Genomic DNA, 25,865 nt, shown 5'->3' on the forward strand with positions numbered 1-25,865 from the left:
AGTTATTTTTTAAACTTAGTATAACTAGTAAATATTACCTTAGTCTTATCATCCTAATTATTAAGATTATACATCTGGTAATCCCTTATAAAGGGTTTAAACTAATTAAATATAGGTCTAGTAAGATATATAGTTATAAATAAGACCTTATTAGATTTATTAATAAGTTTTTTATAATTTATTTATATATATATATCTATCTATATTAAGAACATATATAGCTTAGAATATATTCTATTAAATAGTTCTAATAGTTAGACCTTAATAAATTTAACTATAAGTTAATCTTCTAATTATTAGATATACTCCTAGAGCTATTTAACTATGCTTATTAAGCCCTTAGCTATAATCTAAGGTTAAGTAGTTTATTACAGAGTTACCTAACTAATATTAGAGCTAGTAGGGGTTAGAGTATTTCCTATTATAATATTTAATATTAAGAGTTAATTAAACTTCCTAAAGTAATTTATACTATATAGTATTTAATTTATTATACCCTAGGATCTATCTCTGCTATTCTCTACTAATTAACTACTTTAGGAATAAGATAATATAGCCCCTAGGTTATATCTAATACTTACCTAAGGTCTACTAACTAGGTAGCCTAAATAATATAGTAATATAATAACCTTCCCTAGGTTAAGGATAATCTAAAGATAATATAAGAATAATAATAGTAGAGATAGAAGCAAGGCCTATTAAGTATATATACTTAATAGTAAAGAGTAACTAATAAATTAGACTAGTAAACTTTATACTTAAGTAAATAATTTATATTAAATATAAGGAACTAAACTAAGAGTACTAGATATAGTATAAATAAATATCCTTATATATCTAGAGTTCCTTAGTTAGTATACCTAATAGTATATTCTTAATATAGAAGTAGTATATTATATACCCTAATATTATAGTCTTAGTATACTATTTATATACTATATTATATATTTGCTTCTGTAAGCATAATATTTCAGTAAGCAACTACTAAACTATTTTTCTATAGAAACCTGTCTAGATTAAGTATTCCTCTAGATCACACCCTAATTACTCTGGGATTAACTGGTGATCATTAATCCTTAGGTTTCTGCCTGTCATATCTGCCTTGTACTAGTGTGGCTGTGCCAGTGCCATAACATAAACCACCACTACTTTCATACCAACCTGTGATAGGAATGATTATTCTCTTATATCTCAGCAACCACTAGGTATTTTGAATTAATATTTATATCATTAGATAGCCTAGATCTAGGGCTATCTAGTGATATTAAAATTATAAGTAATATATAAGTATTTAGTGATTCCTAACTAAAACAGTGAGGGTTGGTTAGTTAAATCTAACAAAACCTTAAAAATTGAAACTAATAGTTTTAACTAAACTCAAATTAGTTTTAACCTAGGGAAACTGAAACCAGTGTAATTCTATAGGCTTAGAACTAAACCCTCACTGCTGTGAGTTCAGTGTAGGTCAGATTCAATTTCAGCAGTTTGGTTATGCAACTCTAGTGGGAATTCCCTTTCCCTTCCCATCCCTTCCCAACGGCCAGCCTACTCCTAATTAGAGAGATATAAGCTATTAATTAAAATAAAAAGTATAATATATTTAACTATACTCTTAGGGGGGAGGTTAGATTTTAGGGTCTAATAAGGTCCCTATTTATTAATTATTATATAGGTTAGTATTTAAGATGGCTAGCTAGCTAGCTAGCTTACTATTAATTTAGCTTATAAGGTTCTAGACCCCTAGATATACTTATCTATCTTAATTAAGATAGATTAAATTAAGAGAGATAAGCTATATAAGTAAATAAGTAAGGAAGATTAACTAAGGTAGATTAAATTAAGAGAGATAAGCTATAAGTAAGGAAGATTAATTAAGATAATTAAGGTAGATTAAATTAAGAGAGATAAGCTGTGTGAGTAAGCAAGCCCTGTCATATAGGGTCATATAAGGAATGCCATATTTGGGTTTTTTTTTTTTTTTTTTGGCATTGAACAGCCTCACAAGACTCAATCATGGTAGATGCATTGATTTTACTAGATCTAGGCATGTTGCGTGGTAGGAATAGCTTCCAGGTTCTGTCATGCCACTGTACTATGTACCTTATGTACATAGGATTATATAATAGGGAAGATGGTTATTCTTGTAAAGCTAGTTAATATATGAATAAGTATAAGAGGGTGCTATATGATTAGCATATAAGAGTAAATAGTAATATCCCTTATAATTTAGTGAAGAATTAATCCCAATAAGATAATTAATTAATTAATTAATTAATTAGAGGAATATAAATTATCCCCTAAATGACCAAGGATATTATACTACTATTTAGTATATCATCTTATATATATAGATTAGTATTACAGGGAAGGTGATTGATTTACAAAGCTAACTAACTACTTATAATATTAATAAAGGTAATGCCATGTAATTAGTTAGCATATAATAGGTTATAAGTAGTAGTGCTGCAGCTGTGGTCTATGATAGCCCCTAACAGATAGGTAAGTGATAGGTAGTATAAATTATAAAATTACTTATCATAGCTGGTGAGACACTATAGTTATACCACCTATAGCTTACTTTTAATTGATTCAATATAGCATATAGCAACAGAGCCCTTTACATCACTGACTGACCTGCCCCCCTGCATCAGCACATCGCTGGCATAGCAGATATTCTACAGCTAAACTTGATCATAATTGGCAATTGAATATTTGGATAATGGCATAAATTTTTTTTTTTGCAAACACCATTATTGGAAGGACATAGAAATTGACCGACACCACAAGTCAATAAAGACATGATGTCGCGACAAAAGTTCTTTTCCATTCTAACTCATAAAAAAAGAATCCAGGCATACAGGTAGGTACAAATCAATGTCCCAATAACCAGCATACTGGTGATTCAGACCACTTAAACGCTTTCGAGGACCTGCTCCTTGAACTCTCTCTCGACCTTGTGGCCCTTGTCGTCGGTCGTCGATTCACCGTGCAGATTCAGCAGCGCACCTAGATCGAACTTGGGAGCCTTAAGAAGCTTGACCTTGCGAATGTGGACCTAGATTGCAGTTAGTCTCCATCCCGAGTAAGAATAACAGGACCACGAACATTCTGCAAAGGATAGATTCCCTGGGTCGCCTTCTCAATCTCACGACCAATGACCTCGGGAATGAGCTTGTGAGTGAGCTGAGCGAGAGAGCAGCTGGCTGCCTCCCTCTGCATGATTTCGATCATCTTCTTGCGAATGGCACGAATCTGAGAAGAACGAGCATATGTGGTCTTCTTGATCTGGTTAGGGCGTCTCTTGGTGAAGGCGATAGCAAAAAGCCGAAGGAGATAATCATCGGTCGTCTTCACGGTGACATTGGCTTCGATCAGCGACTGCCACTTGCGCACGAGGGATCGCAGTTTGTCGGTTGTGAAATCGAGACCGTGGAAGTTGGTCAAACAGTTCTTGCCCTGAACCTCGTCCACACGAAGCTTAACCTTGCGGAAAGCATGGTCTTCATCGTTCTGCAGGTCAGCGAGCGACACCTCGAAAATTCGACCCTTCAGGGAGTCATTGGCGTTTTTGAGACCACTGGTGCGGTTGACCAGAGTCTTTCCAACACTATAACCCAGTCAGCACGGTTCCCCCTACCATTATAAATCGCCTTTATCCTGCGATTCGACATCTATGCGCGTAACATACTCTCTGATCTGGAAAGTGGAAGGCGCCTAATACAGATTAGCTGCGGCCGAATTAACCTGTCCAAGTCGACATACCTTGACAGAGTATTCGTCCTTCCTGGAGAAAGGATCAACGGTCCTCTTCTTCACACCCTTCTTGCCCTTCGACAAGCGCTTGTTCCTGTGCCCAGATCAGTACCTGTAAACCACCGTATCCAGACACATGCAAAAAGTGTGCGTAACAATAGTAAAAGTGAATTGGCATACTTTCCAACCGCCATAACTGCGACTCAAGTCTATCTTGCGAGTATCAAAGACAGACAGGTATATCACACCACGGGCTCTGGTGGAGGGAGTCGAGTCGAGTAACCGCTTTGTTGCTGGTCGGCGGAATAACAAGTTGAAATTGCAATCCCACAGAAAAGTCCGCTAAGCGAGACGTCGGCCCTATCGATCAGATTACATAATATATACCTGCCCACAACATCATGTGACATTTGCTTTCATTACCTCAATATCATCTTGGAGTGGCATAGATGTGGATATGCCATAATGATTATGTATCATGGGGGCTCCTCCAATAACCTTCTTATTTCCAACCAGTGTTCTTCTATACGGGCACCACATAGTTTGCACACACTGGCCTTTTGAACTCTAATAAGACAAGAGGTATTATCGACAAGATACACATAAGTAATCACATAACTAATACATTTTGAAATGTTTATCAACAGTATCTGCAGGAATTTTACCCTTCGCCCTCCGGAAGATGTAGTCCATCATAAGCCAAAGGTAGTAATGAGGTCAGTGGGAGAGCGCAAAGGCAATATATCACCTACCTTAGATAGTACCTAGTGAAAGCTAAGTACACCGGAGATCGATTCCATGCCCCAGTGCGGAGTGCAACATGCTCTGGCCCCTGGGTACATATCCAAGGTATTTCACATTCCATAGTCTGCAAGATCTAAGCATACTAGGTAGAGAGTATGGCGCCTTATACAAGAGTAGCCCCACTACTTGTTTCCAGATCTCCAGTGGCATACCACAGAGCGGCTGGTCATATGACAAGCTCTGTTGAGTACTATGAGAATGGAAAGTATAATTATGCTATCTGCAAGTCAATCACTTCTACATACGTAATTTCGAGCACATCTTGTTTCCAACACTTCACCATATCCGAAGGCTTATAACATTATTCCAAAAGCTGGCTAGACTGACCAAATATTACAACAGTCCTCCAGTAGCTACATCTGATTGACCACCATTTTCCACATGAGAACAATTCGCGACCTGAATAGGACTTGATATTAAAGCATGGTCGGTGCCAAAAGCTTAGATTTTGAGCTATTACAACGAGATATTGACTGAAATCAACAGGGTAAACGCAAGAAGTCCAGCCGACAGCCACAGCAACCAAAAAAGGTGATTGCTTGTGACGTGGCCTTGAGCAATGATACTAATATTGGAATAGAAAGAACCACTGCCAACTACATTTGCCTGCTTGTTCTGCAATCATGAAAACTCCGTCATTGTCAAATTAGACAAAAAGCTAGGGCTTGGAAATTTATCCTGTAAAGTGTGTGGACAAAGGTTCCAAACAGGAATTAACTGTAAGTGCAGTCACTCCTAATGCACCTGAGATTTCTCTATTCACTATTCTACTTGCTAGACCTTTCTGCTGCTGTTGATGTATATTCAGACTGGGTGGATGCTTGTGACGCAGTTGCCAAGGATACAGCTAGTAAATTCGATGGTGATGATGATATACCTGCTGTTCATCCTCGGGAGCACTCATTCCCTACTACCAACCGTGATGTCGGAAATAGTGATATATAATGACTGAATAGGTACTTATCCGCCCCCATGATCGATAGTTCACCAGAGAACTTACGAAGTTTATGGAACAGCTATACGAGACCACATTCAAGGACCACAATAGTCGAGCAGTCGAGACCACTATGAATTTTCAAAGCACATCTGCAAACTGCAACTCTATGTAAGAGCTATGCCGCTACATGCCGGGACATCCGACTCCGGCTAAGCCACATGGCTACATGGTATAATACCGATCACCAAAATCACCTAAACCTGGGATGATATACCTGTCGGATCGATAAGTTAGTGTTCTATCCATTGGGAGAGAATTCAACCAACTTCTTTTCGTTCAAGCCTTGATCAATGAACGCTGTTACTACTCTAAGTTTTGGAAAGCGTTCTGCGAAATCCGCGACTCCAGAGGGACTTGCAATGAGGTTGAGAAATAGTATTCGATCTTCGGGCACACCCTTCGCCTTCAGGATTTCGACAGCAAGCGTTGCAGAGCCTCCTACAAGTCGTCAGCATGGGTAGTTTTCAATCTTATCGGAAATACAGGACATGACGCACCAGTTGCAAACATCGGATCAAGGAGCAGTACCCAACGGTTGGCGATATCAAGGGGGAGCTTTTCGTAGAAGAGTTTCGGCTTGCAGGTTTCTTCGTCTCTCTGAATCAAAATTTTCCCAATTCGAACCGACCGACAACAGTCCCTAAGACCCTGTTCCATTGCTTCTCCGGCCCTCATTATTGAGACTCCGCATATCTTTCCTTCAAATCTGACCCCGAGGTATTCACGGCCCACAGGAGTGGTAACGGATCGCTCGACGACTGGTAGATGATTCAATCCCTCTTCCACCAAGAGTCGGATAATCCTGTTGGAGTAAAAGATAAAATCGGCACGGCTTGTATTTTTATCCCTAATCATACTGCAATTGGTCAGAAGATACGATTCTCCATATGATTGAGTTTAATGCTCATCAATATCAGTTAGGGCACAGCGTCTGTATTGAAGTATCCCTCTTACGTCAGAAGCGCAATTAGTTGCGGAGTTTGTGGCAGCACATGGACATTCTCATAAGATATGTCTTTGGACACTGTTGCTGTAGGCTTCTCGCCTTCAGGCCTATAAATCGGGCCAACACCTTGTGCAGGTGAAGGCGCAGCATTCATTCCAATGCTTGTCATGGTTCTGTCCTCGAGGTAGTTAGACAGCTGGATAGTGTACAGGCAAATACGGGAGAACTCGAGTGACTTGACAACTCGTCAAATAGAATAATGATAAAGTACAAAACAGATTGTCTTACGAGTACCTCTCTGGAGAGGTACTAATAGTATTTTGAAGCAGCAAAGGCGGAGCACTGGGTAAATTGGTACTAAGAAAGATGGGGAAAGTGAGAGCTTAGTGCTACCTTTACATACCAGTACTACAAGGTACTTTACACATACCCTAAGGTAGGTTACACTCCAGTCTACAGGTACCTTATCTTCGTCTTGGGTCGATAGATCTGCCCTAGTTCTGGTATTTCTATTTCAGTCATGAATCTCCCTCTATTCATACCTACTACTTAGAAGACACTGGCAATAGACTCGCAAGTATTGTAATAAAATAATTTAATACCGTCAGCTTGTACAAAAGGCCTCATGTTACTGTGTTACTTTAATAATTTACCTTGCCACCCGACAAATATCTAATACCTACCGTAAGGTAACTGTAAGGTAAGCTACCTTACCGTACTAGATAGCAAACCTTCCGTAGGTTGTGATAAGATACCTTATCTGATTATTGCACCATCATCACTCAACTGTAAGTATAGAATACTTACACTTTGACGGGCACCTTATGGCATACCTGTCCTTCCCACCTTCCTCTCCAGCATACTCTCCGGGCGCTTCTCTCATTCAACATGAAAGAAGACACTGAACGGCGTACCGACCTTGTCAGAACCGCCACAGCCAGACATAGAAAGGGTAATCATGCGACGCCGAAAGTACAAATTGAGAGTAATGAACCACCAAAATCTTCAAACCCAACGACTGAAGCATCAGAGGAGCAGTCTCCAGGAAAAACACACGGGCGTTTCCCATCTAGGGATGAACCTCTTGTTCTTGAGCCGGTTGATAAGATGCTGTGTCGCTTCCAAGGCCAGAGTGGGAAAGAACACCGTTCTGCTCAAAACAAACGCAGGAAGCTTGACGTCTCTCAGAAGACACAACAAGGTCGGGACCAAGACGTCTCGCATCGACTGCATAATTCTGTTTCTCGTATGGCGCCAAGAGACAAGAGAGATTTGAGTGGAGTCGCAGACATGAGTTGCACAGACGGGAAAGGCTTTGTCGATCAGAGTGAACTCAAGCTACAAATTGGCCAGGATCTTCAGCAAGCGACATCTTACGGTGGTCCTGGGAGAAACGAAGTATCTACCGCAGTGCCTTGTTTGCAGTCAAACCGTACGGAGCAGACGATATCTAAGAACAAAACACTCTCGATCGCCACTGAGTTTGCTACTTCAAGCTCTCAATTTCAATCTAATTCGAAGGCAGAGAGCAGAACACAAATAACTACGCGAAAGCGATTAGTGGATTCACTTGGTCCCCTGGAGCCGACAGTCGAAGATGCGTTGCGAGCATCCAGAGCCAACGACGACACCGAAGTCGACCCGCTTCCCCGCCACAGCCCTCGTAGAGACTCTTTATTAAACTGTCAGCCGAAACCGAGTTCTGGACCTGTTAAGCTGGTGACTGAAAGCGAGAACAAGGGGAGTGCTGAAACATCTGGTCCAGTCTCATCCAGAGTGGGAGGCTGTAGGGTCACTTACGCGCGACAGCGGTCTTTCTTGGATGACACCTCTATCGTTGACAGTCGTCGTCCTTCCGAAATCCCGGCTTCAACAGCGGGCAGCTTTGTCCAAGGGCACCGAAAATACGGACGCGAGATTCTCTCCAGTCATTCGTCGCATCTTGGTGACGGAGAAACAAGCGATAGCGGTCCTGTTCGTGGGATTCACGAGCTTAGGCAAGCTGGAGACAACTCCCGCTTTCGAAGCGCGATTGAATTGATATTCGAAGACATTGAGGATGCATACAATACCACATCTGGTAGATGCGGTAGTTTTGTCCAGCTATGTGAAAAGCTACTGGACCGTCAGTTTGTCCGGCGCTTTCTCGAACATGGCTTCCACGAACGACTCGTCGGATGCATAGATGGTCGCCTTGATGTGGTATCTGCATCGTTCGCCCTTTGCGCATGCAGATTGGTCAATTCATGCGACAAGGTATCTCACATCTCGTTAATCAGCCACTGGTCAGATGTGATGGTTCTATCTCCTGTGCTACTGCCCGTGGAACGTGATCTTTTGTCTCTATCGCAACTACCAACTGCTGGGTTATCAAGATCGGTACAAATGTCCATCAAGCACATTTTACCTCGTTTATCTTCAACCATCAGCGGAGACGAGCCGGCTTTCAAAATATCGCCTCAATTTGTGGCTCTTAGTAGCATCCAGTCTTGCCTAGTAAGTTTGAACAATAAGGGCGGCAGCATTGAACCCATTCCGGCGACTCTGTCAGACCACCTTGTCAAATTGTTGTTGCCAGAAAGAGGCAAGACTATCAAATTTCCTGTATCGCGGGAAAGGTTCAGGACACTGGTTTTGATTTTCTCGATACTGGAGTCTTACGCGATCGTATTCAGCGCAGCAGACCACGATCAAAACTACCCGTCTCTGAGTTCACTTTCTCGGCTTCATGAAATTCTCAATCTGAGCCAGTGCAACCAGGGTAGGCAACTTCGCATGTACTATATTCGAGCAATATTGAACCTCACCAATAGCGACCCGAATCTCTGTAACGAATATGCAACACCAGAGCTGGTGAAGGGATTGGTCAACATCGTCACGTCAGAGATTCGCGCCGCGTCCGACGATAGTTCTACAGGGGAGGACAACTCCTTGCACACGTTAGTCTTAGTCTTGGGTGTCCTTATCAATATGACAGAGAAAAGCGAGTCAGCGAGGGGTCTTTTCCTTCATCTGACTCTCGATTCGACATCTTTAATCCAATCGCTTTTGGAACGATTTTACGAAAGGGTGAATTCGGTCAGTGAGGTAGGTAAAAGAAGCAAACAGCATGTCGCTTTCAAATCTGTTCTTCGGATAACAATGTCCATAGGCACATACAACTCCTACAGTCAATCGCAACGTTACTGTCGGATATCTATCTATCCTGCTGCTCACGCTTTGTTTCAGCGACGAGGCAATCTCCCAGGTGAGGAGGTCACTCGACAACAAGGGACTTACCGTAGTTTTATCAACCGCAGGTGAGTTTCTGAAATACTATCGGAAAATTGATTCAGACTTGGATCCATCCGAGTCACGAAAAGGCCAAAACTCCGGACTTGTGGCGAGATTAGAACATATCATACAGCAGATTCAGCTGCGTGAAAACACGCTCTTGTAAATTGTGGATAGGCACAATGGCGTGGAAATAGCCAGACCTTTTTTGGATTCCCATCTGTATGTCACCCATTAGGGCGCGGATATTATGCTGAATGTAAACATCATTTCCCTGCCAGCACAGATGATCATGTAATGATGGAGGGCAAAGGACGCCGCAAACGGGGCTTCAAGATGATGTAGGTTTGGTCGGTGATCGGTGATCGGATGTCGTTTGATATGTTTGTATGTTCCGCGGTTTCTGAGCGACCTTGGTATGCATCTACGTAGTTTGATGCTTTGGTGATTTGCCACTTGGGAACATGCACCTTATATAACTAGGTAGACCCCGAGAAAACAGCAAACTAATCGGTATTTCGATTATTGTAATTTAATCACTACACTTTCTCTCAGGCAGTTTATCTCATTGGGGCACAGTGCTTATTTGCCCCAATCTGGCTAGTCGGCGTGATCATTAGAACCAACTTCGCAAAGGTTGGGGCATTTTCCCTTGCTCTTACTCCCAGGTGATCCCAATCAAAGCGACGGAGGGGAGGTCAAGAAAACCACGAAACGCAGGGAAATATGCCTGCTGCGCCGAAACAGAGGAAGATTGCCATTGTTGGTAGTCGGTCCGTGGGTACGATTCCGTATACGGGCATGCCACCTACTTGCCTGTCGCCCTGCTCAGAGATCTTTCATTTTGATTGTGTTTCCCGAACTAATTGATCCCGCAGGCAAATCGTCTCTTACGGTCCGATTTGTTGAACATCATTTTGTCGAGAGCTATTATCCTACCATTGAGAATACGTTCAGTCGCATCATCAAGTACAACGGTCAGGATTTTGCCACAGAGATCGTTGATACAGCTGGTCAAGTGAGCATACAGGCATGAGCGACTTCAATTAGGCTAACAAACTCCATCCCAGGATGAATACAGCATACTTAATTCTAAGCACTTTATCGGAATACACGGGTATATCATTGTCTATTCTGTAGCGTCCCGCCAGTCATTTGACATGGTGAGGGTTATACGCGACAAAATTCTGAATCATCTTGTAAGCATTCGGCAGGTTGCTAGCATGGCTTTATTTTCCTGCGCTAATCGAAGAGCAGGGAGCGGATCACGTTCCTCTCGTGGTTGTTGGAAACAAGAGCGATCTCAAATCGGAACAGCGTCAAGTTTCGCTGGACGAGGGTAGGCAATTGGGCGAAGAGTTTCATTGCGCCTTCACTGAGGCTAGTGCTCGTCTCGACTACAACGTCACAAAAGCGTTTGATTTGATGATTGGCGAGATTGAGAAGTCCCAAAACCCGTCCCAACCAGCAGGCGGCAGCAAGTGCATACTAATGTAGCGCTACTTGAGGTTCCTGCATTCCAGTCCAATCTTCTACGGGCCTGCGCCTCAATGAGTGGAAATGTAATGAATATTGAGGTTGTGAATCATCCCCGGTCCTGATTTCCTGCCCGTTTTATGGCCTATCTGTTATATAATCTCACTGTTGTACAAGGGGGTTGGGAAGACTGAGGGTCGGACACTGCTGGAGAGAGAGAAGTATGATGACATTCGAGGGAGCGATCCATGGCTGAATGAGTTGGACAGTGAAGCGTTTCCAGAATGAGCTCATGCAGGAAGTGCATTCTGGTCTAGGAGATACAGTGGCCCTTTCTTTCTACAGTATACGGGTTGTAACCAACGAGCGGTTCATGCCACCAGCGAACGTAACATACAGCTTGAGCTCTCAGATAGACACCTAGGGTTTTGCAGACACCCAGATTCCAAGCTGGGGGAACAGCTGGTGGCAGCCACCGAGTTTCAATAATTACCACAGACGACCGCTCCTGGCTTATGCCTTCCGGCCCATAGGAACCTGACTTAGAAAGTTAACTACCTAGAGGGTATCCAGAAGTACGTAGTAATCAACTTTAGAGCACCTGAACTTACCTAAGTAGCAGCCTGATAAATTAGGTAAATACAGTACACAATATGTACTCAAGTTTCCAATTACATAATACCCTAGTACCTTACCTTATTTAGTATTGACTTCTCCTTCTTATGCACGGATGACTACTCAATGCCCCCAAGCGAAACGATCCCCTCAATTATTCTCAACCCCTCCAAACCTAATTAGATGACACCGGGTTCGACTGTGTCAAAGCCTTCCCACATTTGTCCTCCATCTGTCTCTTGAATATCTTCATTCATTAAGTTCTTCTGGTTGATTCCTCCTTGTTATCCCTCCTATTATAGACTTAAGATGCTTGATCTTGCCGATTTTGTCTCCGATCGCGGTGGGAATCCGAATAAGATCAAGGAGAGCCAGCGGAAGCGATTTGCACCAGAAAATGTGGTCGATGAAGTGATTACTCTCTATGAGGAGGCTCGTCGAGGTATACATATTTCCCCAGAGAGCGCTGCCCAATGGTAGAACGAATTTGTTCTGACGCATAGCAGCGCGTTACGAAGTCATGCAAATAGGATCAGAGCTCAATGCGCTCCAAAAAGAAATCGGAAAGCGAAAGAAGGTCTGTTGCTAAGTGGTTTGAGGCAAACTTACTGTCTATATTGCCCCTCAAACCTACTCCATACTTTTGCCCAATTCTCTTCTGTCAATTATTCGTTTCTAACGCTTAGAGCGGGGTAGAATAAAGAGGATGCGGGTGACTTGATGGAACAGAAGGCCGCTCTGGAAAAACGGAAAAAGGAGGCTGACGAGCATGCCTCTGAACTGGAAAGCATGAGAGATCGTAAGATTCGGACAATTGGGAACTATGTTCATGAGTCAGTGCCTGTGAGCAATAATGAGGTGGGTTACTCTTTCCAGATCTTAGTATCGGAAACTCATATACTTAAAGGATGACAATGTGGTGGTCAGAACGTGGGCCCCGGAAAACGTGGTGGTAGAGAAGCGCAATTGTCTTTCTCATCACGAAGTCCTCACCCGCCTTGATGGGTACGATTCGGAGCGGGGTGTGAAAATCGTTGGCCACCGTGGATATTGTTTGACAGGCTACGGTCTGTTCCTAAACCTAGCTCTTGTCAACTATGGTCTTGAATTTCTTTGGCGGAAAGGGTACAAACCGAACCAGCCGCCTCAATTCATGCTCAAAGAGTTGATGGCGAAGACCGCGCAACTCGAGCAGTTTGATGAAGAGCTGTACAAGGTGACTGAGAGCGATGACAAGTCTACCGACAAGTATCTCATAGCCACCTCTGAACAACCGCTGTCTGCCCTGCACGACGGAGAATGGATCCAGGACAAAGATCTTCCAATCAAGTGAGCAACTCAACGTTTGACACTGTGTTCATTGCTAAGTATGATAAAGATATGCCGGGTACAGTACATGCTACCGAAAGGAGGCCGGTGCTCATGGAAAAGATGCCTGGGGTATCTTCCGCGTCCATCAATTTGAGAAGGTAACTTCTGATAACCCTGTCATCGTTCGTCTGCTTGCTTGCTCATGCATCATAGGTTGAACAATTCGTTCTTACCAAGCCTGAAAACTCATGGCAAGTTTTTGAAGAGATGATGGCCACGTCAGAAGAGTTTTATCAGTCGCTTGGTCTTCCTTATCAGGTCGTCGCTATCGTTTCAGGCGCCTTGAACAATGCCGCGTCGAAGAAATACGACCTCGAGGCTTGGTTCCCGTTCCAGGGTGAATACAAGGAATTAGTTTCTTGTTCCAACTGCACCGACTACCAGGCACGAGCTCTGGAAATACGCTATGGCACAAAGAAAGCCACTGATGTCAAGAAATCCTATGTCCACGCGCTCAATGCTACGCTATGTGCTACAGAGCGTACGCTTTGTTGCATCCTTGAGAACTATCAAACCGATGATGTATGTGTTGAAAAACGAGCTATCTCAAATGGCATTGATTCGCTAATGAAGCATAGGGATTCAATGTGCCCGAGCCTCTAAGAAAATATATCCCCGGCGCTCCCGAATTCTTACCGTATACCAAGGATCTTCCTAAAGACACGACATCCCATAAATCCAAAAGCAGACAAGACATAAAAACTGCAGCTGGCACCGGGGAAGCTACCAAAAAGCTACAGGACCTTCGGGTCTGAGTGGGTGTGATTTACTGGTCCTTTCTTCCCGTGGAATCCGACTCTGCTGATGTGTGATTACTCCTTAAGATCAGACAGTCATTCATCGGGAAATGAAAAGAATAGTCACCCTTGTAACCCAATAATTACAGTGTCATCTGGTACTTATCTTAAATACATTGCTATTCAATATATGCAATATATGGACGAGGAAATGACTTGGCGGTGCCATGGAGTATCCTGCATATTTAGGTTGCATTTTAGTTGGGGCTTGCAGCTCAGCGCTATCGAAAATGGATGCTGTCGACTATTAAACTTAAGTATAACGATAAAGAAGGCTTCCTACATCTCTGCATCATGGTTCTCAGCACCCACTGAGCTCTTTTCAATTTTTCAACCCCCGCTGAGCTGCATCCCTTGTTATCAGTTATCACCGAGAAGTGGTGTTCCTGTTATCTTAGGCAAGCCGAAGTGGAGCTTCCAGAGCCTCCCACAAGTCTCCGATAGGAGGGGTAAGAACGAGAGCCCCGCCGAGCTCAATGACTCAGATCAGTGAGATGTCGTGATTTACAATCGGTGTCCGATTCCGGCGAGCCTGTTATTATATCGGTCCTGATATTTTCAAGCATTGAATTCACTGTGAAATCTTCCCTCTCTAGCTTCAATTGCTCCATACCTCTCTCTACCTTCACTATATTGCTTGCTTTTTCATTGCTTTCGCTCGGTTATTGTCAAAATGGCGACATCTGCTCGAGACATAAATATACGCCGAGACCTCAACGTCTCTCAGAATGCGAACCTTTCCACATCCCCAACGGCATCCTTTCAGTCTGCACCCTCGAGTCATGGAGGGTCTGCATTTGCAGGCCGCACGATTCCTTTACCCAATGCAAAGCATTTAAAACCTTTCGCTACAGAGGACATCAAGGTTTTGCTCTTGGAGAACGTAAATCAAACTGGCCGCGATATTCTCACGGGACAAGGCTATCAAGTCGAATTCCTCAAATCCTCTCTCCCGGAGGATCAATTAATAGAGAAGATACGGTTCGTTTGGCCGAACCTTTTGTGACTTTCTCTGAGCTGACTGTCTACCTCTTTGAATCAGTGATGTGCATGTGATTGGTATCCGCTCGAAGACAAAGCTCACATCCCGCGTCCTCAAGGAAGCTCGCAATCTAATTGTTATTGGGTGTTTCTGTATTGGGACTAACCAGGTCGACCTCCAATACGCGGCCGAGCATGGCATTGCTGTGTTCAATTCTCCCTTCAGCAATTCTCGAAGTGTGGCCGAATTGGTCATAGCTGAGATTATTGCGCTTGCCCGTCAGCTAGGTGACCGCTCCATGGAGATGCATGGCGGTACTTGGAATAAAGTAAGCGCTAAATGCTGGGAAATCCGTGGGAAGACTTTGGGTACGCCTGTCCTGTTTGAAATGTGGAATCGAGACTTATTCTCTTGGCAGGAATCATCGGCTACGGTCATATCGGCGCGCAATTGTCTGTTTTGGCCGAGGCAATGGGCTTGTCGGTCATCTTCTACGACGTCTTGAATTTGATGGCATTGGGTACTGCGCAGCAAGTGCCGACGCTGGAAGCCCTTTTGTCCAAGTCTGACTTTGTTACGTGCCATGTCCCTGAACTACCAGAAACGAAGGACATGATAAGCTCACAGCAATTCGAGCAAATGAAGCCTGGAGCTTATTTGATCAATGCTTCCCGAGGAAGTGTTGTGGATATTCCCGCCCTCATTCACGCAATGCGTTCTGGTAAGATTGCGGGAGCTGCCCTCGATGTCTACCCGAATGAGCCTGCCGGCAATGGTGACTATTTCAATGATGATCTTAACACTTGGGCCTCGGATCTCCGTGGTCTAAAGAACGTGATATTGACCCCACACATTGGAGGTAGCACCGAAGAAGCGCAGAGTGCCATAGGCGTCGAGGTAGGACAAGCTTTAGTACGATACGTCAATGAAGGAACAACTCTTGGTGCCGTCAACCTCCCTGAAGTCACCCTTCGTTCACTTACAATGGAGGAACCCAACCATGCCCGGGTAGGTTGAAATGAAATCTCAGTCACAACATGGTTCGCAGCCGCTGAATTCTTGTTTAGGTCATCTACATTCATCACAACGTCCCTGGAGTTCTGCGCAAAGGTTTGGCTCGATCAACTGTTTTCTGAGATATTTGACGTTCTAATGTTTGATATAGTGAACGAGATTCTCGGGGACCATAATGTTGATAAACAAATGACTGATAGTAGAGGCGATGTACGTCATGATACCTCAATCGGCAGTTCAAATATTGCAAAGCTAAAATTGTGCAGGTGGCCTATCTTATGGCTGATATCAGTAACGTCGACAATGCCACCATCAAGGAATTGTATGAGAGACTAGAAAGCTTGTCCTGTATGTGTGACCGTTTGAGAATTTAAGGGATACGTGGCTGACATCTCTGTTTAATCTAGCCCGAATCATGACCAGAATATTGTACTAGGCTCTTGCACAGCTCAGATAATATTCACCCAACTTCGGGAATCCTGCAGGACTCCGAGTCCGGACCATGCGTATTGAGGAGGGTTCATTTCATGGTTGAACAGTCCAGTCTTGTGTGCTCAAGAAGACAAAACAGTAAATAGAAGGATATAGAGAGGGCAAAAAAGGGAAATCTTGAACATCACTGGAATCAACGAACATAGTCTATTTTGAATTTTTTGGTTGGCATCTCGTATACAGTCGACCTGCTAAACGTGATCACGGATTCCATCCCAAGTTCCCACGTATGCTAGCGCGAACAAGTCAAATCTTGTTCCGAATTTGAACACTTTAAACTTCGTCAGTATTCATCAATACAAACTCAATGCATTACTCACCTTCTGCAGGTGTATTTGTACGTTCTGGCCCTCCTCAGATATCATCCGAAGAAGGCACATACAATAGCTTCCATGAGGCGACAAATGCACTCCTTACCGGTACTGGTAAGGCACAAAACATGGAACTGAGACCCACCACTTCGAACGCAGCTGCCTGGGTTTTAGTAAGTCATAGACAGCAGGAGACGTATAATAAACATTGAATCATTCGGTACCAAGAGCGTCATAGGGTACAATTGGCAAAGCCTTTCTGCATCAGTTTCTCACAAGGACGAGCTTATCACCGTCGATATAATGCTCGATCCTCTGTTCGAGCCGCTCGAAAGTCAGGACTCCGGCTTCGTCTTCTTGAAGCATAACGGTCCCAAGTATGACCCTGTTTATGCCCCTCATTAGATTGTTCGAGTTCCAGATCACGCCGATCAACAATGGAACTCGGGCTATTGCCTTTCCTTTCTCGAGAATGTTCACTAGCGTCACTGTAAGTCGGGATGTACGAATCCAGTTTCCCATCAGGCCATCCTCCAAAATGATTGCGTTGACCTCTCTCACGTGTCGCCCTATTTGAATGACCCATGGTCCATGATTGACGAGCAGACGCAGGGGGTTTAGGAGGCAAGCCGCCATCTTTTGAACCCGAGAAGCCTGGAAACGACTCCCCCGCGTTTAAAGACCCATGCGATACAGCATTCCGGCTTTCAAAAGGGCGCTTTGTAGGATGGTTTTGAACCCCGTGTGCAGGGAGCCGGCCAACGCGTGCAGCACCGGGAATACGGCTATTTCTGTTGTCTGTTGTTGGTCTGGGGCCGGAATTAGTTGCCCAGCCACTGTTTGGACCCATTCCCACAGAGCCCCCTGCAGGTGCCGGGGGAATGGCGCCTCGTTGCCCACGGAAACGTCTCCTATCAAATTCATGTGAGTCCTCAAAACTAGGGAGCTCCCCGGGTCGGGCAGGGAATGGCGGGCTGGAAAAATAGGGATGTTTTATTGCATCAATAGCATTGATTCTTTTCCGCCAGTCAAGCTTGAGAAGCTCCTCAAGCAGGGATATGGCCATTGGACTTTGACTGTGACCTGAATCAGATGGCTTTTCATTTAACATTCAGGACAGGTCCTGTTGGATTATGAGTCAATAGAAAGACATGGCCTTACTCTTTGAATACCTCACGTAGACTGCCTGGTTTATACCCAAAGCTTTTCACGCCCTCGCAGCCAGGTAGAGAACTCCAACCGGGCATGTTTTCTTCAGTTGGTGTTCCAACAAGATTGAATATCAGCTGGGCTTGGTTGAGATCGCTGCTTCCAGCAAGAATCGGTTTCCCCTTGAACATTTCGCCGAAAACGCACCTACAATGGTTAGTAACAACAAAAGGCGGGAGCAAGAGAACAGAAGATTTACCCAACACCCCACATATCAATAGCTGTTGTATAACGTCGAAGTTGAAGGAGAAGTTCCGGGGGGCGGTACCACCGTGTAACAACTAACGTGGTATAGTCTCTTTTAGCTTCCCCTCCACCCTTTCCGGGCTGAGGCGGAGGCTCATCATATGGCCGAGCTAAGCCGAAATCCGCAATCTGAAGTACGCCGTTGTTGCTTATCAACAAGTTGGCAGCTATAACGGGTCAGCACAAGAATTGCCTTTCTCTGCGTCTTGAATGCATTTTGACTGACCTTTCATGTCGCGATGTAGGATGCGGTTCTGTAACTCATAAATTAGAACGGTCTCCGGTCATATGGTAAAGGGGAAGGAATACACCGTGTAGATATTTAAGTCCTTCAAGAAGCTGAAGCATATAGCATTTTATTTGAGGTTCAGTGAAATTCACTGCCGGGTTCTCCAACAGCCCCGAAAGATCATGCTCCATATAAGGAGTCACCATGTACATGCTTGGTTTTTTGCGTCCATCCCCTGTACTAAGTTAGTTTTCTCTCCCTTTCTTGGGGAAATCAACGGCAAACCTTTGCCTCGTTCCACAGCCATCTCCTTTAACTGTAGGATGTTGCGGTGCGATAGCATCTTCAGCAGTTTAATTTCACGAAGGGCCGTGATAGGAAACTGGTATAGATTCTATCAGCCTTTGGTAATGTTGTCCATGATCGAATGACCTGACACCATCCTTCTCATTGTGCATGAGAATCTTCTTTAGTGCAACTATAGATCCATCTTTCTTCGAACGCGCCTTGTAAACCTCCCTTTTAGCAATCAGTATTTTGACAAGAGTATTGGAAATCATGCATTACGATACTGACCCAAAGGTACCTTCTCCCAGCTTGCCCAAGAACTCAAAATCGCGGATGCTGGTACAACCCCGGAATCTCGGATTGCCATGGTCATCCCTTTCCAGAGATGCGATAGCCATTTTCATTAAGAATCTGGCTCTTCAAGTGAAGAATAACCTGGGCGATAGAAATTACACAAGGCCGAGCGTCCGTGCTGAAAATTATGACCCACTAACACTGTGAGCCATCGGGATATTGTTTGGAGGGAATGAGAAGAGTACCTCGGGAACCTAGGGACTGAAGAGCCAGTCATATGATGTAGGGAAGTATCATACTATAGTTCGACTGATTGAAAAGATAAGGGGGTTGCAGCTGTGAAAGTTAAGGTCCGTATCAACTCAAGACAGTCTCTTTAATGATTTTAATGTTTTGATGCATATTAATAAATCTTTCGGAACTTCAAATATAAAGAATTACATTTAGCCCCACACGGTAATATGCATACTATCGCTTAGGAAACCAATGCTATATACTCCGTAAGTCACAAGCACATGGTAAGTAGAGTGTTTTGCGCCTTTGCTTAAAATAGTGGTTGAAGTCACGTGGACCTCCCGTGACCCTTGACTTGGACTTGCCTTTGGCGACCATCTCTGAAACAGTTCTCATGTCTTAGCACTTATATTGCCTTCACAGTCTTGAAAGAAGCTGTTAGACGTGTCTGTTTGAGCAAGTATATTCTCGGGCCTAGAGCTTTTCATAAATATTCTAATTGAGCTTGCTAGCACCAAGATGGCTGCGAACCATCCTATCCATATTCATCCGGCACGGCCGCTTTATCGCTTCACAGCAACTGCCTTAGGTGCCAGCATGTGGTTCTTTGTACGAGCTTTCCCACTTCTATTTCCATATTAAGGAGCATGCTGATTTAATGGTTTCACCACCCCTCAGCTCATGTATCGTGCGAAGAAGGATGGCCCCGCTTTGTTGGGTTGGAAGCATCCTTGGGACCATTGATGACCGTTACATATGAGAATTAACATTATGTCCGTCTCAGTTCGCCATGTACAGCCCAATTTTTCAAGGTTACCTTTTGTCGAGCGGAACGAGCGGCGAGGTTGAAAATCTTCACACACAGTGCGGTCAAATCGCTCCATAGCATTACCGTTGATATCCAATGCTATGTATGTATCCACAATCAAGGCTCATGTTTGCATTTCATCAAGCAGCACTTTATATTGACGGCGCTGCTTACGGTTTCCCGGACGTAGCCGTGTTTTCAAATGACCAATTGCCCGGGAGAGTATGGGGAAGAACTTGCGTTCGGCGACCAACGAAAGTAGAAATGTGCCGATAGCGAGTGCAAAAAGCCAAAACGCGAAACCCCTGGATACAAATGTCAGCTGCATAGTTTCGATAATCCACTCCGGTGGATCGAAGAGCATGTAGCTTGACACGATTGTGTCAACGACAATTGTGACGATCAGGGGTTCTATCGATTTAGTCAGTTTTAATCCGGCCACTAAGGATGTAACACTCACTGTTCGCCCTCATTGGCATCCGAAATGGTGGTCCCACGCTCAGAACTATGCTCGTAAATATATATTGGAAAATTGAGATCAGAAATAGAGCCGTATTTTCGGAGTTCTCTATATTGCTATTGTCCAAGTCTATTCTTGGAGGCTGAAACCTGTGAATGGTTAAAATCAGGCTTCCGGTGGAGAGTCATATGCATGCTAACATACCAGGGTTGCGATTGGACAGCCTTGAACGCCACGAATTGAGTAAGGATGCATATGGATATCTGACCAAGCAGGGGAGTTAACACTTTCCGAGACACAAGATTTGCAGTTGGTCGCTTGCGGGAAAGCACAGGATATGGGCCAGTCCAGCCCACTTCAAACCGTTAGCTTTGGAATCAACATAGTATTGAAGATGGTTTAGAATGCTTACTAAATATTGCAATCGGCAAAATGAGCGCCAGGTCAATGAACAGAAACTGGAATTGTTAGAGAGACTACCCTGAGAAGAGTTTACTATACTCACCTGAAAGTCGCCAAGGTTCGATGCTGACGTATATAGAAAGCTGACACTCGAGAATTGAATTGCGGAGTACAAACTCATGTACTTGAAGCAACAGAAGCTGGTAACCAAAGCAGCGCGGCCTTCCCTGTTGCTGGCTTAGCAAAAGATCTACCTCAAATGAGAAATGGGTAGGCACTGACTTGATCAGTTGTGGAACGCAGGATATATCAAATTGACGACTGGTAAAAGGCGCCGCAACGGATGCTTCGGCATCAGAGAGGGATATACCGACATCTGCGGCTTTCAATGCACCACAATCATTAGCTCCGTCCCCGCAGAATCCACAACAATAATCCAAGGACTGGAGTCTTTCGACAAGTTCATGCTTCTCATCAGGCGACATTCTGGCGAATACGTTTCCTCGAACAAGCATCTGCGGCAGTGTTAGAGGGAAAAGGGAAAAAGTGAACCAGAGAAGACTGCGAATCGCTCGAATGCTCACCCTTTTCAAAACAACATCGCTGCCAAAATCCACAACCCATCTGAAGACATCTCCACTGATTGCAAGTGTATACTTATTAATGTTGCACGCGATTGCTGGCACGGAAAGATCCACATTTGTCGGAGTCAACGACGGCTAATTTCCATCAGCCGTAAGATCAATTCAAAGGTAGGCAAGTCAATACCAATAGAGTGCTCGAGTCAAGCTTCAGCGCCGGATCATCAACACATTCCCAGACCAGAGATGCTCCAATATCGTGGTGATGACCTACTCTGGTCAACGATTGCTACAAAGTGACCGCGGTAGACTCACCTTCCGCAAATCTTGGTATGAAACACTGTTCATCCGCTCGAATCATGCCACACTCTCGGGCCACGCTGACTGCCGTAAGTATATTATCGCCCGTGCACATGACATTTCGTATGCCTGCATTACTGAGCTCTGCTATTGTCCCAGTAGTGCTGGGTTTTAATTTATTTTCAAATATAATGAATCCGATGAATTCGAGGTCGCGTTCAACGAGTTCTCGAGTCAACTTCTGGGCTCTCATCCAGCTGAGTTTTGGTTCGTATCTCGCAGCGCACGCAATGACACGGTAACCCTTGTGTGTGTAGTAGCTCAACAATTCATCGAAATCGTGCGGCACTGTCCAACGTTGTCAGTTCATTGGGCTCGATATAAACACTCAATATGGTGGTTATGGTGGTTGACTCACAACTGTCAGGGAGACAAATAGTCTTCAGACTTTCTGGTGCGCCTTTGACGAAATAGCTTGCTCCGCCATCTCCAAACTGTCTTACGACGACACTCGCACGGCGCAGTTCAGAGACAAACTCAAAATTCCTGAGAACTCCGAGTTCTATTGGTACCTAAAAAAGCGTGTCGTTGTTTGAATCAGTGATGTGCTGCGCGTCCTAACAGGATTTTCCCATAGAGGAAGCACGCTTACAGGTCGACTGGCCCCTATTTGACCACTCAAATCGGTTATCTGATTAGGCGGCCTCGCAATGGGTGGCATGATTGTTTCATACTTAGGACCATGGGGTTCTATAGATTCGCTTCCGTTCTCCTGATAAGACCAGCCAGTGAATTGGAACATCTTCACATCGAGAGGATCTCCCATTAGCTCGCCATCCACTACTCTGAGAGAGTGGCATGTTGCCATAGCGTGGACGATATTTTTGTGTTGCTGAGAACCGACAGAAGCTCCGACCCAAGATGAAGATGTGGAGGCCAGAGAAGCCAAATCAGGTTTTAGATCAGTGAATCTGTATTGTCCTAGTGAGCAGACATCTATAAGATATATCAAGTGGTGCAGACCTCAAGTCCTGAGTCACAGTTCGCACACCGAGCACATCCAGACCGTCCTCTGTGAGAGTTCCAGTCTTATCGAAACAGACTATATCAAGCTTGCCTGCAACGTTGACCCTGCAGGTTTCTTAGTGAATAAATATCACAGCGGATAGAGAACAGTTTCAAACCTTTGCGGGCTGATACAAAATATCTTGTGACCCTTGAGTCGTGAAAGAGCTAGATTGGTGCCGATTGTCAGAGTAGCTGGTAATGCTGGTGGCACAACGATCGTGATTAGATCAAGTGCCCTAACAATGATTAAATGCCAGGAAAGCTGCGCAATGTAAGCTTAACTCTTGTATCATTTCTTGTGCCAGACTTACACCTAAGCGGACAAAATTGACAAATGATGCTATAAAACCAAAAGCAGCAATTACACCCATTACTGTGATGTAACGAAATGAATCTTTGTAGAACTTGAATCCTGAGGGTTTGGGAAAAAGCATTGAACGGACTAAGGCACCTTTGGTTGTCGAAAAACCAGTTCTCACAACCACTGCTAAGGCAATGGCTTCACCGTCATCGACGCTATGTGGCCGCCGTGCACGAATGACCTTTGTTCCACTAAAAAGGAAGTGCTTGGCAACATTCGGGTGGACAGATGGAGTACTAAGGTTAAGGTACTTCAACGCGTCGTCTGTCAACGGGATTTTTGATACGGGAACAGACTCTCCTTATCTAAAGTCAGTCTCCAATCACACAACAGAATTATGGAGGTATTTGTTTCACAGACCTGTCAGCATACTCTCGTTCACGATACAATCTCCAGATAACAAGATGCAGTCGCAGGGAACTTGATTCAAAGACGGATCCGAGAATTCAAAGACATCACCGGGGACCAATTCTGGAGAAGGGACAGTCCTCCCTGGCAGTCCAAAAATTAACTTTGCGTTCCAGCCCTTGATGCAGAAGGATTAATACTTACAGAAGCCATTCCTAAGCACGCGGGTATCGCACTCAAAGAGCGAGATTTCCCTCAACCTTTTCATCGTCTGCATTAAGCTCAGCTATTAGGGTATCCGAAGTCAAATGACGGCCACCACATACCGTTTGTGTTTCAAGAATGGTTGCGCAGATACTGAATACCGAAATGAGGAAAATGCAAACGGCATAGTAATAGTATTCATCCAGCGACCATAGGACAAGACTCGCAATTTGGAACATGTAGAACGGGTGAAACGCCTTGTTTTGTGAGACTCTGGACTTGACGATACGTAATCAAAAGCATGGCTCTTACTTCATCGATCAAAAGTTGAAAAACGGATTTCTGCTGTATATCAATGACATTCGCTCCGAAAATTTGCGCGCGGCTATCGTGATCATCTGCGTCCAACCCGATTCGCATTCGTTTGATATTCGTCCACAGTGGATCTTTCCAGCCACTGATCAAACTAAATTTGTCCTCGACAGGGTGGTAGAAGAAGCGGAGACAACGATAATCAATATATCTCAGGTATGAGACAGTTGAATCGTTATCTTCGTCCTGTGTACAACTTTCGGAATCTGCAAAGACAGTGGAGAGCACACGTCCGTAAGGTATGCTCAACACTTCACATATGCTGAATTGATTCCATTGATCCTGCACATATTCAGCGGAGACCTTATACCGTGGTAAACGGGAAAACCCACCTCCACTGCGACCCATTGACATAATCGAAGGGGCGTCGGCTTTCCTATTAGTCGGACTCTCCATCTTGGCAACCAACGTAGAAGAATATATGCAAAGCCCAAAGTAAAAATGCATAGCAAAGAATATAGCGCCAAGCCCGTGGAGCTCGTTGAAAATCCAGCGATGACAATGGTCAAGTCTTCCGACACGATATGAACTTTCTGGGTGAGCCTGCTGTCGATTGTGCGCTCTCCAGTATAGAAAGTCGATGATGGGCGCCGCGGAAGGAGAGGGTCCTCTGCTGAGGGTCTGGAGTAAGACAGGCGTTTGGACCTGCGAGAAGATATAATGGACTCATCTGCCTCGCTAGCCTCACCCATCGACAATTCGTCAGATTCGCTTTCAGCGTCGATTACTTCTTCGCGAGGCCACTCAATGAACCCATCTTCTTCTTGAAAATAAGTAAAGCTGATGGTCGAGTCCTTCCGGCCGCGGCGATGGGCAAATGAGACAACGCTTGAAGGGATACTCTCTGATATCGGCCCGTCAAAGACCTGTCAAGTCACGTTAAGACATACTTCAGAGTGACGCAGAGTTAGGCTTAATTGATATACCTCGGTCCGAGCCATTTCGACATCCGACACAATACTATAGCTGATGATGTGTTAGCGGCACGCAGCAGAGACACGTTGAAGTATCGTCAACATACCTGCTTCTCATGGAGTCACGTCGATGACTAGCTCCAGGCGCACCCTCAACTGATGAGGTCTCGGGCACTGACCGAGCGGATTCATCTTCACTGAGGCGCATTGTGCTAGCGAGTGCTCCTTCAATGAATTATGCTCTCAGCCAACTCACAAGTTCGACATCAATTTTGAACGGACGTCATCGGGTGGGGGGGCGCTGAGTATTCCTGAATAAGATATATAAGGCGAACGTTCAGTCCAGCAAGAGATACTAGATTTTTATATATGCCACTCAGTAAGTACTCTTTTGCGTGAGCCAAGTAATGTGGGAATCTGCTTTCCGAAGATAATGTCTGGAGGTACCTCTATCGTCCTCTATCGGCACGTGACTGTTTATTATGTCTCTGATAATTCTGATTTCATTGATTTAATTAGCTATTAGCTCCCTACCGAACTACAATGATGATCCATCCTACCTTATGGATAGTATCTCTCGCACTATAAGGAATGTAGGTTTGTGGAGAGGTATATACAAGATTAACACTCTATATAAATCAGTTCATATATATATAATCTATAGTTGTTATTGCCTGTCATTAATATCGGAGGATATAAATATATTATGAATGACC

General features: G+C 44.3%; 8 protein-coding genes across 8 annotated transcripts; 4 read left to right on the forward strand and 4 right to left on the reverse strand.

The window, feature by feature from the left end:
- Positions 1-2,911: 2,911 nt before the first annotated feature.
- rps1 (40S ribosomal protein eS1) lies at positions 2,912-3,947 on the reverse strand (the record flags this gene model as incomplete). Its single annotated transcript, XM_033562450.1, has 5 exons — positions 2,912-3,055; positions 3,106-3,607; positions 3,689-3,714; positions 3,763-3,847; positions 3,934-3,947. 5 exons carry the CDS (start codon positions 3,945-3,947, stop codon positions 2,912-2,914), a joined length of 771 nt encoding a protein of 256 aa, XP_033418341.1.
- Positions 3,948-5,792: 1,845 nt separating this feature from the next.
- On the reverse strand, positions 5,793-6,669 carry ALT_6349 (uracil phosphoribosyltransferase; the record flags this gene model as incomplete). The annotated part of the gene is made up of 3 exons (XM_033562452.2): positions 5,793-5,992; positions 6,052-6,410; positions 6,509-6,669. 3 exons carry the CDS (start codon positions 6,667-6,669, stop codon positions 5,793-5,795), a joined length of 720 nt encoding a protein of 239 aa, XP_033418343.2.
- A 719-nt stretch (positions 6,670-7,388) lies between these two features.
- On the forward strand, positions 7,389-9,939 carry ALT_6350 (WAPL family protein; the record flags this gene model as incomplete). The annotated part of the gene is made up of 2 exons (XM_033562453.2): positions 7,389-9,587; positions 9,652-9,939. The coding sequence occupies 2 exons, from the start codon at positions 7,389-7,391 to the stop codon at positions 9,937-9,939; spliced, it is 2,487 nt and encodes an 828-aa protein (XP_033418344.2).
- A 560-nt stretch (positions 9,940-10,499) lies between these two features.
- Positions 10,500-11,270, forward strand: rhbA (Rheb family small GTPase rhbA; the record flags this gene model as incomplete). Its single annotated transcript, XM_033562454.1, has 4 exons — positions 10,500-10,554; positions 10,652-10,791; positions 10,844-10,972; positions 11,031-11,270. The coding sequence occupies 4 exons, from the start codon at positions 10,500-10,502 to the stop codon at positions 11,268-11,270; spliced, it is 564 nt and encodes a 187-aa protein (XP_033418345.1).
- Positions 11,271-12,173: 903 nt separating this feature from the next.
- On the forward strand, positions 12,174-13,990 carry ALT_6352 (serine--tRNA ligase SES1; the record flags this gene model as incomplete). The annotated part of the gene is made up of 7 exons (XM_033562455.2): positions 12,174-12,306; positions 12,371-12,441; positions 12,561-12,722; positions 12,772-13,193; positions 13,243-13,333; positions 13,389-13,757; positions 13,814-13,990. 7 exons carry the CDS (start codon positions 12,174-12,176, stop codon positions 13,988-13,990), a joined length of 1,425 nt encoding a protein of 474 aa, XP_033418346.2.
- Positions 13,991-14,705: 715 nt separating this feature from the next.
- Positions 14,706-17,236, forward strand: ALT_6353 (D-3-phosphoglycerate dehydrogenase; the record flags this gene model as incomplete). The annotated part of the gene is made up of 8 exons (XM_089600057.1): positions 14,706-15,013; positions 15,075-15,382; positions 15,433-16,022; positions 16,082-16,124; positions 16,180-16,238; positions 16,295-16,376; positions 16,850-17,004; positions 17,060-17,236. The coding sequence occupies 8 exons, from the start codon at positions 14,706-14,708 to the stop codon at positions 17,234-17,236; spliced, it is 1,722 nt and encodes a 573-aa protein (XP_089455519.1).
- Positions 17,237-17,506: 270 nt separating this feature from the next.
- ALT_6354 (serine/threonine-protein kinase bur1) lies at positions 17,507-19,207 on the reverse strand (the record flags this gene model as incomplete). The annotated part of the gene is made up of 8 exons (XM_089600058.1): positions 17,507-17,742; positions 18,009-18,187; positions 18,240-18,453; positions 18,513-18,540; positions 18,596-18,750; positions 18,801-18,897; positions 18,953-19,034; positions 19,092-19,207. 8 exons carry the CDS (start codon positions 19,205-19,207, stop codon positions 17,507-17,509), a joined length of 1,107 nt encoding a protein of 368 aa, XP_089455520.1.
- A 1,056-nt stretch (positions 19,208-20,263) lies between these two features.
- On the reverse strand, positions 20,264-25,357 carry ALT_6355 (cation-translocating P-type ATPase; the record flags this gene model as incomplete). Its single annotated transcript, XM_033562458.2, has 21 exons — positions 20,264-20,550; positions 20,600-20,748; positions 20,804-20,954; positions 21,012-21,057; positions 21,105-21,228; positions 21,284-21,516; positions 21,586-21,720; positions 21,770-21,852; positions 21,898-22,230; positions 22,301-22,454; positions 22,535-22,853; positions 22,906-23,013; positions 23,067-23,212; positions 23,262-23,611; positions 23,672-23,803; positions 23,864-23,930; positions 23,986-24,120; positions 24,176-24,517; positions 24,568-25,101; positions 25,162-25,201; positions 25,257-25,357. 21 exons carry the CDS (start codon positions 25,355-25,357, stop codon positions 20,264-20,266), a joined length of 3,969 nt encoding a protein of 1,322 aa, XP_033418349.2.
- Between the last annotated feature and the right edge of the window lie 508 nt (positions 25,358-25,865).

This window comes from Aspergillus lentulus (genome assembly GCF_001445615.1).
Source record: "Aspergillus lentulus DNA, contig: Alt12, strain: IFM 54703, whole genome shotgun sequence".
Lineage (NCBI taxonomy): Eukaryota > Fungi > Ascomycota > Eurotiomycetes > Eurotiales > Aspergillaceae > Aspergillus > Aspergillus lentulus.